The sequence below is a fragment of the Telmatherina bonti genome, assembly GCF_933228915.1.
Source record: "Telmatherina bonti genome assembly, chromosome: 12".
NCBI classification, from domain to species: domain Eukaryota; kingdom Metazoa; phylum Chordata; class Actinopteri; order Atheriniformes; family Telmatherinidae; genus Telmatherina; species Telmatherina bonti.
In genome coordinates this window covers 36,576,816-36,593,314 of record NC_136610.1, presented here as the reverse complement: position 1 = coordinate 36,593,314, position 16,499 = coordinate 36,576,816, and the positions used below count along the sequence as shown (strand labels likewise).

Here is a 16,499-nt window from a genome sequence, read left to right as displayed (position 1 = left end):
CCCGTTACACCTCATCACCATGAGAATCTCCCGTTCCACCACATCATGATGAGAATCTCCCGTTCCACCACATCACCATGAGAATCTCCCGTTCCACCACATCATGATGAGAATCTCCCGTTCCACCACATCACCATGAGAATCTCCCGTTCCACCACATCATGATGAGAAACTCCCGTTCCACCTTATCATGATGAGAAACTCCCGTTACACCTCATCATGATGAGAATATCCCATTCCACCTCATCATGATGAGAATCTCCCGTTCCACCTCATCACCATGAGAATCTCCTGTTCCACCACATCATGATGAGAATCTCCCGTTCCACCTCATCATGATGAGAATCTCCCGTTCCACCTCATCACCATGAGAATTTCCCGTTCCACCACATCATGATGAGAAACTCCCGTTCCACCTCATCACCATGAGAATCTCCCGTTCCACCACATCACCATGAGAATCTCCCGTTCCACCACATCATGATGAGAATCTCCCGTTCCACCTCATCATGATGAGAATCTCCTGTTCCACCTCATCACCATGAGAATCTCCCGTTCCACCACATCATGATGAGAATCTCCCGTTCCACCTCATCATGATGAGAATCTCCCGTTCCACCTCATCACCATGAGAATCTCCCGTTCCACCACATCATGATGAGAATCTCCCGTTCCACCACATCATGATGAGAATTTCCTGTTCCACCTCATCATGATGAGAATCTCCCGTTCCACCTCATCATGATGAGAATCTCCCGTTCCACCTCATCACCATGAGAATCTCCCGTTCCACCTCATCACCATGAGAATCTCCCGTTCCACCTCATCACCATGAGAATCTCCCGTTCCACCTCATCATGATGAGAATCTCCCGTTCCACCTCATCATGATGAGAATCTACCGTTCCACCTCATCATGATGAGAATCTCCCGTTCCACCTCATCATGATGAGAATCTCCCGTTCCACCTCATCATGATGAGAATCTCCCGTTCCACCTCATCACCATGAGAATCCCCCGTTCCACCTCATCATGATGAGAATATCCCATTCCACCTCATCATGATGAGAATCTCCCGTTCCACCTCATCATGATGAGAATCTCCCGTTCCCCCTCATCATGATGAGAATATCCCGTTCCACCGAATCATGATGAGAATCTCCCGTTCCACCTTATCATGATGAGAATCTCCCGTTCCTCCTCATCACCATGAGAATCTCCCGTTCCACCTCATCACCATGAGAATCCCCCGTTCCACCTCATCATGATGAGAATATCCCGTTCCACCTCATCATGATGAGAATCTCCCGTTCCACCTCATCATGATGAGAATCTCCCGTTCCACCTTATCATGATGAGAATCTCCCGTTCCTCCTCATCACCATGAGAATCTCCCGTTCCACCTCATCACCATGAGAATCCCCCGTTCCACCTCATCATGATGAGAATATCCCGTTCCACCTCATCATGATGAGAATCTCCCGTTCCACCTCATCATGATGAGAATCTCCCGTTCCCCCTCATCATGATGAGAATCTCCCGTTCCTCCTCATCACCATGAGAATCTCCCGTTCCACCTCATCACCATGAGAATCTCCCGTTCCCCCTCATCATGATGAGAATCTCCCGTTCCACCGAATCATGATGAGAATCTCCCGTTCCTCCTCATCACCATGAGAATCTCCCGTTCCACCACATCATGATGAGAATCTCCCGTTCCACCACATCACCATGAGAATCTCCCGTTCCACCACATCATGATGAGAATCTCCCGTTCCACCACATCACCATGAGAATCTCCCGTTCCACCACATCATGATGAGAAACTCCCGTTCCCCCTCATCATGATGAGAATCTCCCGTTCCTCCTCATCATGATGAGAATCTCCCGTTCCACCTCATCACCATGAGAATCTCCCGTTCCCCCTCATCATGATGAGAATCTCCCGTTCCACCGAATCATGATGAGAATCTCCCGTTCCTCCTCATCACCATGAGAATCTCCCGTTCCACCACATCATGATGAGAATCTCCCGTTCCACCACATCACCGTGAGAATCTCCCGTTCCACCACATCATGATGAGAATCTCCCGTTCCACCACATCAGCATGAGAATCTCCCGTTCCACCACATCATGATGAGAAACTCCCGTTCCACCTTATCATGATGAGAAACTCCCGTTACACCTCATCACCATGAGAATCTCCCGTTCCACCTCATCACCATGAGAATCTCCTGTTCCACCACATCATGATGAGAATCTCCCGTTCCACCACATCATGATGAGAATCTCCCGTTCCACCACATCACCATGAGAATCTCCCGTTCCACCACATCATGATGAGAATCTCCCGTTCCACCTCATCACGATGAGAAACTCCCGTTCCACCTTATCATGATGAGAAACTCCCGTTCCACCTCATCACCATGAGAATCTCCCGTTCCACCTCATCACCATGAGAATCTCCTGTTCCACCACATCATGATGAGAATCTCCCGTTCCACCTCATCATGATGAGAATCTCCCGTTCCACCTCATCACCATGAGAATTTCCCGTTCCACCACATCATGATGAGAAACTCCCGTTCCACCTCATCACCATGAGAATCTCCCGTTCCACCTCATCACCATGAGAATCTCCTGTTCCACCACATCATGATGAGAATCTCCCGTTCCACCTCATCACCATGAGAATCTCCTGTTCCACCACATCATGATGAGAATCTCCCGTTCCACCTCATCATGATGAGAATCTCCCGTTCCACCTCATCACCATGAGAATTTCCCGTTCCACCACATCATGATGAGAATCTCCCGTTCCACCTCATCACCATGAGAATCTCCCGTTCCACCTCATCACCATGAGAATTTCCCGTTCCACCACATCATGATGAGAAACTCCCGTTCCACCTCATCACCATGAGAATCTCCCGTTCCACCTCATCACCATGAGAATCTCCCGTTCCACCACATCATGATGAGAATCTCCCGTTCCACCTCATCATGATGAGAATCTCCCGTTCCACCTCATCACCATGAGAATCTCCCGTTCCACCACATCATGATGAGAATCTCCCGTTCCACCACATCATGATGAGAATTTCCTGTTCCACCTCATCATGATGAGAATCTCCAGTTCCACCTCATCATGATGAGAATCTCCCGTTCCACCTCATCACCATGAGAATCTCCCGTTCCACCTCATCACCATGAGAATCTCCCGTTCCACCTCATCACCATGAGAATCTCCCGTTCCACCTCATCATGATGAGAATCTCCCGTTCCACCTCATCATGATGAGAATCTCCCGTTCCACCTCATCGTGATGAGAATTTCCTGTTCCACCTCATCACCATGAGAATCTCCCGTTCCACCTCATCATGATGAGAATCTCCCGTTCCACCACATCATGATGAGAATCTCCCGTTCCACCTCATCACCATGAGAATCTCCCGTTCCACCACATCATGATGAGAATCTCCCGTTCCACCTCATCACCATGAGAATCTCCCGTTCCACCTCATCCCAAAGCTGCTCTGCTGGATGTAGATCTGGTGACTGTGGAGGCCGTTGGAGGACAGTGAACTCATCGTCATGGTGGAGATGATGTGAGCTTTGTGACATGGTGCATCATCCTGCTGGAAGTTTCCATCAGAAGATGCTACACTGTGTTCATAAAGGGATGGACATGGTCAGCAGCAGGACTCAGGTAGGCTGTGGAGGTTCAACCATGTCATGTTGGTACCAAGGGGACCAAAGTGGGACAGAACTGGACTGGATCATTCCAGCATTTCCATCACAAATTGGAGTTTATATCCCAAATGCACGGCGCGGTGTGACTACGACTAACGTGACACAGCTAAAGGACAGATATTACTTCCTTGTCATCTTTTCAGTGTGAAGCGAAACAGCTGAACTCCAGCAGGCTGCTTATCTTCCATGCTTGCTTTTGTTTTGTTTCTTTGACACCAGGAGTTGAGCCCAAACTGTTCAGTTCTTCTATGGACGTCTAACTGAAGGGACTGCTGCCGTTCAGTCATAAGGGTCCTTTTTATAATGGAAACACTCAGACAGGTGAACAGGTGGAGCTGATAAAGTGGCTGGTCATGTTCTTTCTGCAACATGTAACCGTATTATTGCACAAAGATGCGTCTACGTAAAAACAAGTTGTATTGAGTTCAGCTCACACACAGCGTACACATCGTCTCTCATGAACACGCTTGTTGGTTTGGTCAGTTTGTTTGTGAGCTTTTCATGTTTGCCACTTAGAGAGCTGCAGCTTCCAGCCATCTGCTTCAGCATAAGGCCCAGCGTTCCCAGCCGCAAGCTAAGCCTCAACCGCTGGCCCAGCACCAGCGGCCCTCAGCGGGCAGGAGGTCCCACCGCACCCTCCCCAAAGACCAAACCCAGCTCCTGTCTCTGCAGCACGACCACCGACACAGAGAGAAGCAGCAGCAGAGAGAAACACCTGTGGCAGCAGCCATCGGTGGGAACAAAGCTGCTGCTGCTGCTTCTGCTGCTTCGCCCAGCCGCCCTGCAAACGGCCAGCGCACAGCGGTAAACTCTGCAGCCTGGAGCCTTCTCACACCTCTGCATCCCACAGCTTTCTGTCTCTTCCACCGTTGTTACTTTCGTTACGTTCACCTCTTTTATTTCTTCCTCTATTTTCCATTTTTTAGTCCAGTTGTTTGCCAGATCGCATCTGCCTGGTCGCTCAAACCGCCGAGGTTTTTACAGAGTCCGACTCTGGTTCTGGCCTTTGTAAACACCCCTCCAGCACTGAGTTTAATGCAGCGGTGACTCGGTCTGGTCCTGCAGATCTTCTGTCCTGCAGCTTTTAGATGCAACCCGGCTCCTGAATCAGGTTAACGTCTGGTTTCAGGCTTCTGCAGAGCAACATGGCATGCAGATGTCGGATAGTAGATCTCCAGGACCTAAAATTGCTGTGACTCCATGTCACAGTTTTATAAATGTCACTTTTACATACTTGCAATCGTCTTTTCCATCATCATGAGAATTAGAAGGAAAATAAGACAATTGAATTTTCCAGACTGAAAAATGAAAGCTTTAAACAACTTGTGTAGTTTTTACTGTCAAAGCAAAACATCTAAATATTTCCAGTATTTATCTAGTTTACACAAAAGTTTCCAAATTATTTAAACAGCAAATAGATTTAAATGTGGACGCAATATATTTAATTTAGATTATATAATTTGCATCTGGCTTAAACCCTTTATTGTGTCATGTATCTGATATCTGATAAATTTTCTGATACTTACTGCATCACTCTACGGTAAAAACTTTGCTCAACACGATCTGAAACGTATCTTCTGCCCCCTGCTGGAAACAGTTTGCATTACAACAATTCTGACTCATCGCATATTATCCGGTCTACACTTTCTGTGTTGACCCATACTGACACGAGGTTTTAACCAATCAGCAACTTCCAAGTAAAGCTTATGCAGAAGTACATAAAACTGCAGTTCCCCCTTCATCCACTAGGGGCTGCAAAACAGTAAATCCCCATAGACTCCCATGTTAAAAAGACCAACTTCACAGCAGGAATAAACATGTTTACAGCAAAAATAAACATGTTTACAGTAGAAATAAACATGTTTACAGCAGGAATAAACATGTTTACAGTAGAAATAAACACGTTTACAGCTGAAATAAACATGTTTACAGCAGAAATAAACATGTTTACAGTAGAAATAAACATGTTCACAATAGAAACTAGAACCAGCTATTACTGAAATAATAGCAACTGTGAATGCCCATTTATTGAACTATGCTGAATGATTGAAATAAAATTCCATAAGTGTACGAAACTGAAAAAAAAATTCTCATCTAACATTTTTTCTAACTGGCCCACATTGGGATTTGAACCCATAACCTCCTGTATTGAAGCACACTGACTACTCAGTACACCACTAGGACTCATACTTGCATCTAGGAATTCATTCATTCTATGGGCATTCACATTGATAAACATGTTTACAGTCTGGTACAGAAACCATTTTAGGTTTAATAGGTCAGGTTTACCTTCATGACAACTGGGGGGGGGGGGGGGGATTTCTTTTTTTTTTTATAACTTCTCCATTTGGATTTCATTTAATCTCGTAAACTGTCATAAATGGGGGCTTGTTCTTTAGATTGACAGGCGGGGCACCAGTTTTTAGCCATCAAAAGTTGTGCCTTAGCTTGACCTGCCTTCCCTTGTTAGCTAGTTAGCTCCCATTAGCTCTTAGCTACAGGCAGCTCGGAGTTTAATGCGGGTCAATTATCCACCGCCTCGCTCACAGCCCCCCCTCAACTCTTCCTCTTTGCCCATTTTTGTGTCCCAGAGTGATGATGCTTGTGATGTTGCCAATATGGCGGTGGTGGGACCGCCCACTGAGTTTCATCTCCTTAGAAACCTGCAGGTCACAGAGGCTCCGCCCATCTGTTTACAGTCTATGATATTCCCACACAACTGTGTGGAGTTCTGTTCCAGAGACATCATCTGCACGTCTGGGTCGACTTTTTTCCAACACGTTTCTGTAACAACACTGATTTTATTGCCTTTATTCTAGACGTAACAAAACTTCTGCTGTCCAGTAGATCACCCACCGGTGGGACGCTTTGAGTGTTCCTGCAGAAATGTCAAGTGGTTCAGTTACATGCATGAATAGACGTTTTATGTGTCTAAATGCACACACACACATGAATCGGTCAGTCTTACGGAGTGTGTGTATCTCAGATGGAGCTCCAGGAATCCAACTTATCCCGGGCGCTTCTGGCTGCTGGTCTGCCCAGCCAGATGCACGCCAGGCTGGGCTCTGGAAGCAGCTCCAGTCCCTGTACGCCGGCCATGCAGAGAGCTCACTTCAACCAGGTAAACACACCTGCGCCACATCACACACACACACACACACAGCGCAACTAGCCAGCATAGAGGCTGTTCATCTGTTCCACATCGCCATAGACGACGTTTTCTTCTCCTTCCCAGCAGAATGCCAATCTCCGCTCCAGCAGAGACGCCCCCCACAGCAGCTCCATGTCGGACATGGTCCTGTCCCCGTTGTCCCCGTTTTCCCCTCAGTCCCCAACCGACAGCGTCTTCTGGGACTCAGCCGAGACGCCACCTAAAGTGAGTATCATCCGTCTCAGAAAGGTTTCCGCGCCGACATCAGCGAGGCATGAACTCAGCAGCTGTGCGGTTTGTTGTTCTGGCTGCCATCGGACCAGGAAGTTGTCATGCCAGTCACAGGATGTGGCCCTCATCACACGGGCTGTGTGCGTGTTCAGCATCTTGTGTTTCCCCTCATGCACAAAGCACGAGTTGGTTGGGATGTAGGTGTGTGTTTGGACGGCCTTCTTTCACTTCAAGGCACAGATGTCTGCAGGTCCGAGTCACTTAGAGGTAGAACGAGTGATCTGGTCTGCTTGGAACCCCTTTGTCCAGCAGCGCTGATCAATAAGTGTTTTTCTTCACTTTACTGGATTTAGGAAACCAGCAGAGGAACACGTGAAGCCAGAACCCATCTGGACCCAGAGAGTTGTGAGAACTCTTCATGTTTATGTGAAGAAGTTGGACAGAAAAGTCTTAATAATCAGTTAAAACGTGTTGAAATAACTTTATGTGAGGTTAATACATAAATATAAATGTGAAATAATAAACATAGCTAACTTTATTTAAACAGCAAACAGACCCGCGAAGCCGGTTCTTTCTGACGGGTCTGATGGTTTATTGGTCCCAGTTTAACTTAACTGGGCAGGTCATGGTTAACCAGCAGTTTATTATAATGGTTAGTAAATGTCTCATTCTGGTGAGTCTGTTGTAGCATCAAGTTATAGTTTATGTTGCTATGGCGCCTAGCAACCAGGCCAACTGGTTCCCCCCCATTCCTCCTGTGTACATGTGGGTTCTCTCCGGGTTCTCCAGCTTCCTCCTACAGTCCAGAAAATACCTGCAGATCAGATGGAGAAGACGGAGAATAATCACACTGATTCTCGGGAAACGCAGCGTAACGTGATGTGATGTCATCACCAGGCGCAGGCTGAGCTCATCTGGTACCGACAGCGACCCTGTTTGACGGAGCACGCTTCCAGAACACGTCAAGCCTAGAAGCTGTGACAGAGCCAGACAGGAAATCACTAGAGCAGTGTAAAACGTCCGGTAGATTTCAAAATAATAGCCCCAATGCAGCGATGTGATCGCTGAACTATCCGCTTACACCAGGTTAGAAGTCGTTCAGTCAGTCAGCGGTTTCCCATCGTAGACGACAGACTTTTGTTTGACACCTCAGATGCTTTTTCACATGGACAGCAGCAGAGAGGAGAAGGAATGGACTGAGAGAGTAATAGATAGATAGTAGGCGGTGAGTTTAACGCGTCTTTTCACTGCAGCTACCCATTCAGACAGGTCAGTCGTTAAGCCATACCTATGAAAAAAACGGGACTTCCTCCTGATGCAGCGACACTGACTGCTCTCGTGGTCGCTCTGCGCCCGACACACCGCCAAGGTGGGAACAGAACCATGGCGCACACACAGACCTGGTAGAAACGGGCCGCGAGTCGAGTCTGAAGTCACCATTAAGTCCCTCGCTCACCTCACGGCTTGTTAGAAAGACAACTCACACACCCACAAGTCCTTTATTCATTCAGTCCCAGCTGAGTGTTTCACAAAGAGAATAAGCTGGCAGGTGTACTTACCAACAGAGCTCCATATGGAGTCGATAAAACAACTAATAACTACTGCAGGGAGGCGAGCGGAGCCCAGTAAGGCTGTCCGGCGTCTAACAGGAGCACATATGGAGTCGATGAAGCGGGTAATAACTCAATACTCTCTCTTACAGTTTGGTGTCTGGAGCTGCTGAGAAAATGTTTTCTTCAGGGGAACAACGGCTCTAGAAACCCTAAACGCTCGCCTCTTACACATCAAGTTTTTTCTCCTGACTTCAAACAATTTAGCAGCTGAATAGTTTCATGCTGCTGTGGAGAAAATCTTTTTACAAATCCTCCCTAAAAGGTCTGTAATCCTGCTCTGAGCTTCAGCAGCAGCCACACCGAGGAAGATGCAGGATGTGGGCAACTGGTCAGAGGGATGATGGGTATTCCCACAGCTCTCTTCCTGCTCCGCCGGGCGTGTCTTCCTCTCTGTGACTGTGTCATGTGATGCAGGATGTGCGCGGTCACAAGGTTGCCGGCTGGCGGCTCGGAGCCAGGCTGAAAGGGAACAACGCTCAGTAAGTCTCATCCAACAGGGTTGTGCACACGTCCTGGTCCTTCTCATGCATGTAGAGGAGCAGCGGTGAAAAGCTCACACACAGCAAAGCAGCTGCTTTATTAGAGTGGGGGTAATGAACCCCTCCCGGCGGGTTATAAAAGATGCTGTTGCACCTTACGAGCCTGTTTTACAACTTTCTGTGATCGCCCGAAGCTCTGCTGGATAAATGTTCTGAGCTCTGAAGGAAGTGAAACAAGCTGTCAGACACCAGATCAGCTCCCTCTCCACCAGCCATGGGTCCTCAGCAAGTCTGTTTTATGTCTTTCAGGTCCCTGAACGCACCACTTCTAAGTTTTACTGTAGAGAGTTGGTGATGGGGCACAAGAGGACGGCCTCCAGGTGCAGTACCGCCACACGCCGAACATGAGACTCCAGTCGATGTAAAGCTGAGAGCAGAGCTGCGGGAAGCAGAATAACTGAGATTTGTTCAAGCGAAGATCCACACCCAGCAGTCTGAGCAGCTAACACTTGGTCATGTAGCATAACACCGCTCCTACGGTTACCTTCACCAGCCGTCACTCGTTGTCTCTGCAGGTTTAACTCAAACTTTTCTTCATTTTATGGAGCCAGGATGGGACAGAAGTTTTAGAACTCGTATTATTTATTTTCTGTCCGATTTCAACAATATGACCTTCAAATAAAGTTTATTGAGTTTGGTAATCACGCCAGGCGTCTGCATCTCCGCATTTACCTCAAGTTTCACTCTGACTTTACTGGATTTTACCAGGAAGAGAAAACTGCTCTTTACAGATGATTTAAGCCTGAGTTACCATGGCAACCTGAAAATGCCGAGCCTTGTCATGAAACCGTATTATTCTGAGCGTGTCTGCCCTCTGCAGGCCGTACTGGGAACACGGGATTCTGCAGGATTGTACCAGTTAGTTGTGTGTTGACCTGCGCGACCATCTGTCAGCAGCCTCGCGCCGGTTCCGTATGAAGCAGCATGAACACGTGGATAGTTTCACGCCGTTACCGCCCTACGCTCCCGCATGTCCCATAAACTGGATGCTTGTTAGTCATTTGCGGCGTTTCTGCTGTGAATAGTGTAGGCTTTTATCGCACAGCCAGAGCGAGTCTGGTCCATGGGGATAGTTTTATTTCCATTTAGCATCAGCGAGCAGATGTTTAGGGGGGAAAGATGGATTGTTTCAGTGACAGTGGAAAAGATTGATGTAATTTTTCTCTCCTATTTCTCCCTTGTCTTTGTGTTTATTGTTATTTTGAAACGCTTGTGGGTTTTTGTCCATCCAGCGGCAGCCCGGCGTCTGCAGTGGATAAGAGTGGAAGATCTCCGTCTCAAGGAGAATCTTCGATGAGCAGCAACCACCCAGGTCTGTGCAAACTGAACAGGATGTTGCTTCTGTTTGGCTTCCTTCATGGTTATGATGGGAAAACACAAGTGGTTCATACGCTGATCAGCAGTTACACTCCTCTTTAAACTAAGGATGCACCGATACCGATATCAGTATCGGCTCAATACCAAGTGTGTGTACTCGTACTTGGTGTTAATAAAAGTGTACCGATACCACAACTGATACCACACTAGTCAAGCCAGCACAGATGTGTTTGATGACATGTTTCTGACATGTTGTACTCCAACCGGTTTGCTTTGCTCCAACTGGTTTGCTTTGCTCCAACTGGTTTGCTTTGCTCCAACCGGTTTGCTTTGCTCCAACTGGTGTGCTTTGCTCCAACCGGTTTGCTTTGCTCCAACCGGTTTGCTTTGCTCCAACCGGTTTGCTTTGCTCCAGCCGGTTTGCTTTGCTCCAACTGGTTTGCTTTGCTCCAGCCGGTTTGCTTTGCTCCAACCGGTTTGCTTTGCTCCAGCCGGTTTGCTTTGCTCCAACTGGTTTGCTATGCTCCAGCCGGTTTGCTTTGCTCCAGCCGGTTTGCTTTGCTCCAACCGGTTTGCTTTGCTCCAGCCGGTTTGCTTTGCTCCAACTGGTTTGCTTTGCTCCAACTGGTTTGCTTTGCTCCAACCGGTTTGCTTTGCTCCAACTGGTTTGCTTTGCTCCAACCGGTTTGCTTTACTCCACCCGGTTTGCTTTGCTCCAACCGGTTTCCTTTGCTCCAACTGGTTTGAACACAAAACAAGCCAAAGAATGGTGTGAAAACATTTGGAAGTCCGCCCAGTTGGACTGAGTCCCCCGGCCAGACTATCCTGGTGTGGAAGCCTCCTAACGTGCTCCGTTGCAGGCCTGTTGGAAGAGATCCTGATTAGCTGCAACAAGTTGCTCCAGCTTCTGTTTCCTCAGACACGTTGACGTATAATTCCAAATGAGCTGATCAATATTTTCACCCTAAAAAGGAAAATAATGAGCAATAGAGAGGCTTGGTAAGTTTCCAGTCATTAGTTATGATGCGTTCTGCTTCATGTTTTCTGTTTTGCATTGATCGTTCTGTTTTCATTTACATCTAGAAAAATGTCCCAGCTTTTTGGAACTGGTTCATGTTCAGATTTATGACTTTATAACCGCTGAAACATCTTCATTCAGGGTCTGTCTTCAGTGTAAATGTTCTACTTAAAGCTGTGGTGTGTTGGAGCAGGGAAACATAGAAAACCCGCAAGATGGATTTATGGTTCTTATCAGCCTCATGCAGAAGTAGCAGTAACATGGCGTGTTTATTTCAGGCTACTTCAGGCTGGACAGTCCTCTCCTGCAGCCCCGCCTGATGCATCAGAAGACGGCAGAAAACACACAAGTATTGTTCTGTTTTCCTTCCATATGAGTTTAGTCTGATTTAATCAATACATGTTCATGTATGTTTCATATAGCACTGTACGTACTACATTCCAGGTTATTTTTACTGATATTGTACATATCTATATATGTACATATCTACTTTCTACTTAATTATTTGATATTTTTAATTTTGTACCGTTTTGTTTGTTTGCTATATAAACAATACATGGATAGGGTTAGAGTAAATCTATGTGTTTGGATGTCTATCTATCTATCTATCTATCTATCTATCCATCTATCTATCTATCTATCTATCTATCTATCTGTCTGTCTGTCTGTCTGTCTGTCTGTCTGTCTGTCTGTCTGTCTGTCTGTCTGTCTGTCTATCTATCTATCTATCTCTATGTCTATCTATTTATCTATCTATCTATCTCTATGTCTATCTATCTATCTATCTATCTATCTATCTATCTATCTATCTATCTATCTATCTATCTATCTATATGTTAGAGTCTGACATCTTAGTTTTACTGGATCCAGTCTGTAGTTAATCTTCGTCACCAGCTTCACCTCCCCTTCATCCCACTCCTCACAGGGACTGAAACCTGCAGCGGTTCGGCGCCATAAGGCCACAGAATATTCCTCGTCCAGTGATGAGGTCGAAAGCAGCGACGATGAAGAAAGAAGCAGGTGAGCTTTTCATGCTGATGATGATCAGAGTTGGTGTTCCAGAAACAAGCGGAAGCTGGAGGAGTTGAGAAAGTCATTGGGTGTTTCCAAACCGCTGTTAGGAAATATGACTTAGAATCTGAAAGGTCAAGTTGTGGCAGAAATAATGAGAATCTGAAGCAACAAAGTGGGTGAAAGGTTAGCGTGGTCACTGGGATGTGTTCCTGTTAACAGCCTGACGCGTTCCCCGCCGTCTCTGTTCATCTGCAGCGTTTTTATCTCCTCCAGTCTGCTGGATGTGTTGAACTGTTCACCCTGCAGTCTAAAATCTGACTCTTCCAGGTCTGACCTGTCGAACGGAAAAGGGAAGCACTTCCGAGGAATACCTGACGGCATCGTCCTGCGGCCCCACCACAATCTCAACCAGGTGCCTTCCACGCAGACATGACAGCGGGCCGCCACCCCCAAACCACACTACAACTGTTTCTGATCGCTGCAGATATCTCAGCTGGGTTCAGACGAGACGTACCTGCTGCCAGACCTCCTGCAGAAGATCTCCTCCTCCAGCCCCACACACAGCGCCGCCAGCCAGCAGCGAACACGGGAACTCAGCTACTCCATGTCGCCCACGGCTCCCGGGTCCCCAACACTTCAGGACCTGCATGTGAGCTCAGTTCTAATGACTCTGAAGATCCTGCTGGTTTCCATGGAGATCATTCTAAGATTACTCATTCTAGGATTACTTTACTCATTCCTATGATTACATTACTCATCTAGGATTACTTTACTCATTCCTAGGATTACCTTACTCATTCTAGGATTACATTACTCATTCTAGGATTACATTACTCATTCCTAGGATTACCTTACTCATTCTAGGATTACATTACTCATTCTAGGATTACTTTACTCATTCCTAGGATTACCTTACTCATTCTAGGATTACTTTACTCATTCCTAGGATTACATTACTCATTCTAGGATTACTTTACTCATTCCTAGGATTACTTTACTCATTCTAGGATTACTTTACTCATTCCTAGGATTACATTACTCATTCTAGGATTACATTACTCATTCTAGGGTTACTTTACTTATTCCTAGGATTACTTTACTCATTCTAGGATTACTTTACTCATTCTAGGATTACTTTACTCATTCCTAGGATTACCTTACTCATTCTAGGATTACATTACTCATTCTAGGATTACTTTACTCATTCCTAGGATTACTTTACTCATTCTAGGATTACTTTACTCATTCCTAGGATTACATTACTCATTCTAGGATTACTTTACTCATTCCTAGGATTACATTACTCATTCTTGGATTACTTTACTCATTCCTAGGATTACTTTACTCATTCTAGGATTACCTTACTCATTCTAGGATTACTTTACTAATTCTAAGATTACTTTACTCATTCCTAGGATTACATTACTCATTCTAGGATTACTTTACTCATTCCTAGGATTACCTTACTCATTCTAGGATTACATTACTCATTCTAGGATTACTTTACTCATTCCTAGGATTACTTTACTCATTCTAGGATTACTTTACTCATTCCTAGGATTACATTACTCATTCTAGGATTACATTACTCATTCTAGGATTACTTTACTCATTCCTAGGATTACATTACTCATTCTAGGATTACTTTACTCATTCTAGGATTACATTACTCATTCTAGGATTACTTTACTCATTCCTAGGATTACCTTACTCATTCTAGGATTGCATTACTCATTCTAGGATTACTTTACTCATTCTAGGATTACTTTACTCATTCTAGGATTACTTTACTCATTCCTAGGATTACATTACTCATTCTAGGATTACTTTACTCATTCATAGGATTACTTTACTAATTCTAAGATTACTTTACTCATTCCTAGGATTACATTACTCATTCTAGGATTACTTTACTCATTCCTAGGATTACTTTACTCATTCTAGGATTACATTACTCATTCTAGGATTACTTTACTCATTCCTAGGATTACTTTACTCATTCTAGGATTACTTTACTCATTCCTAGGATTACATTACTCATTCTAGGATTACTTTACTCATTCCTAGGATTACATTACTCATTCTAGGATTACTTTACTCATTCTAAGATTGCTTTACTCATTCCTAGGATTACATTACTCATTCTAGGATTACTCTACTCATTCCTAAAATTACTTTAATCATTCTAGGATTACTTTACTAATTCTAAGATTACTTTACTCATTCCTAGGATTACATTACTCATTCTAGGATTACTCTACTTATTCCTAAAAGTACTTTAATCATTCTAAGATTACCTTACTCATTCTAGGATTACTTTACTAATTATAAGATTACTTCACTCATTCCTAGGATTACATTACTCATTCTAGGATTACTTTACTCATTCCTAGGATTACCTTACTCATTCTAGGATTACATTACTCATTCTAGGATTACTTTACTCATTGCTAGGATTACTTTACTCATTCTAGGATTACTTTACTCATTCCTAGGATTACCTTACTCATTCTAGGATTACTTTACTAATTCTAAGATTACTTTACTCATTCATAGGATTACATTACTCATTCTAGGATTACTCTACTCATTCCTAAAATTACTTTAATCATTCTAGGATTACTTTACTCATAGGATTACTTTACTCATTCTAGGATTGCATTACTCATTCTAGGATTACATTACTCATTCTAGGATTACTTTACTCATTCCTAGGATTACCTTACTCATTCTAGGATTACATTACTCATTCTAGGATTACTTTACTCATTCCTAGGATTACTTTACTCATTCTAGGATTACTTTACTCATTCCTAGGATTACATTACTCATTCTAGGATTATTTTACTCATTCCTAGGATTACATTACTCATTCTAGGATTACTTTACTCATTCCTAGGATTACTTATTCTAGGATTACCTTACTCATTCTAGGATTACTTTACTAATTCTAAGATTACTTTACTCATTCCTAGGATTACATTACTCATTCTAGGATTACATTACTCATTCCTAGGATTACCTTACTCATTCTAGGATTACATTACTCATTCTAGGATTACTTTACTCATTCCTAGGATTACTTTACTCATTCTAGGATTACTTTACTCATTCATAGGATTACATTACTCATTCTAGGATTACTCTACTCATTCCTAAAATTACTTTAATCATTCTAGGATTACTTTACTCATAGGATTACTTTACTCATTCTAGGATTACTTTACTCATTCCTAAAATTACTGTACTCATTCCTAGGATTACTTTACTAATTCTAAGATTAGTTTACTCTTTCCTAGGATTACTTTACTCAATAATAGGATTACTTAACTTATTTGTAGATGAGTTGGTATATTCTGGTTTCTATTGATAGTAATGTGGTTTTCTTATGTTAGAAATAACATGAACACGTTCTACTGTGTTCCAAGTGAAGTTACTCTGACACAGTAGCACACATGTTGGTTCTGACACGTCTGCAGTAATCTCACACGTCTCGGCTTTCTGCAGAGACCAACAATACAAACATGGTTCTTGCAGATGTGGAGATATATTTGACTTATTTTGGGTTTGTTTGGCCAAACAAACGGCCTCATGTTGAGGTTAACTACATCATGCTTTTTATTTAGTCACAGTTGTAAAAAACAAAAAAATTACAAACAGAAAAAAATAAATAAATAAAAAACAATTAAATCAATTAATAACAATAATAAATACTTAAAGTAACATGATAAATTAATGAGACTAAAATATTTTAACAATGTCAGAAGTGGTTTAGAAATCATGTGCAACTGGCATCCAGGTGTTTACTCTCACATCATATTTATCCTAGTTATAAAACTTAGAATGTCCGTGTGATGGTCGAA

The 16,499-nt window shown here is 44.1% G+C and overlaps 1 protein-coding gene across 2 annotated transcripts in view; it reads left to right on the top strand.

Annotated features, from left to right (window-relative positions):
• Nucleotides 1-16,499, top strand: part of LOC306763475 (mitogen-activated protein kinase kinase kinase kinase 4) — a 101,631-nt gene that overhangs the window by 67,427 nt on the left and 17,705 nt on the right. For both annotated transcript variants that reach the window (XM_079250291.1, XM_079250290.1), the window contains exons 16-24: nucleotides 4,270-4,557; nucleotides 6,740-6,874; nucleotides 6,992-7,129; nucleotides 9,537-9,607; nucleotides 10,520-10,599; nucleotides 11,901-11,971; nucleotides 12,548-12,642; nucleotides 12,964-13,048; nucleotides 13,121-13,285. In XM_079250291.1, coding sequence (XP_079106417.1) covers nucleotides 4,270-4,557; nucleotides 6,740-6,874; nucleotides 6,992-7,129; nucleotides 9,537-9,607; nucleotides 10,520-10,599; nucleotides 11,901-11,971; nucleotides 12,548-12,642; nucleotides 12,964-13,048; nucleotides 13,121-13,285 — 1,128 coding nt within the window. The remainder of the gene's footprint in view (nucleotides 1-4,269; nucleotides 4,558-6,739; nucleotides 6,875-6,991; nucleotides 7,130-9,536; nucleotides 9,608-10,519; nucleotides 10,600-11,900; nucleotides 11,972-12,547; nucleotides 12,643-12,963; nucleotides 13,049-13,120; nucleotides 13,286-16,499) is intronic.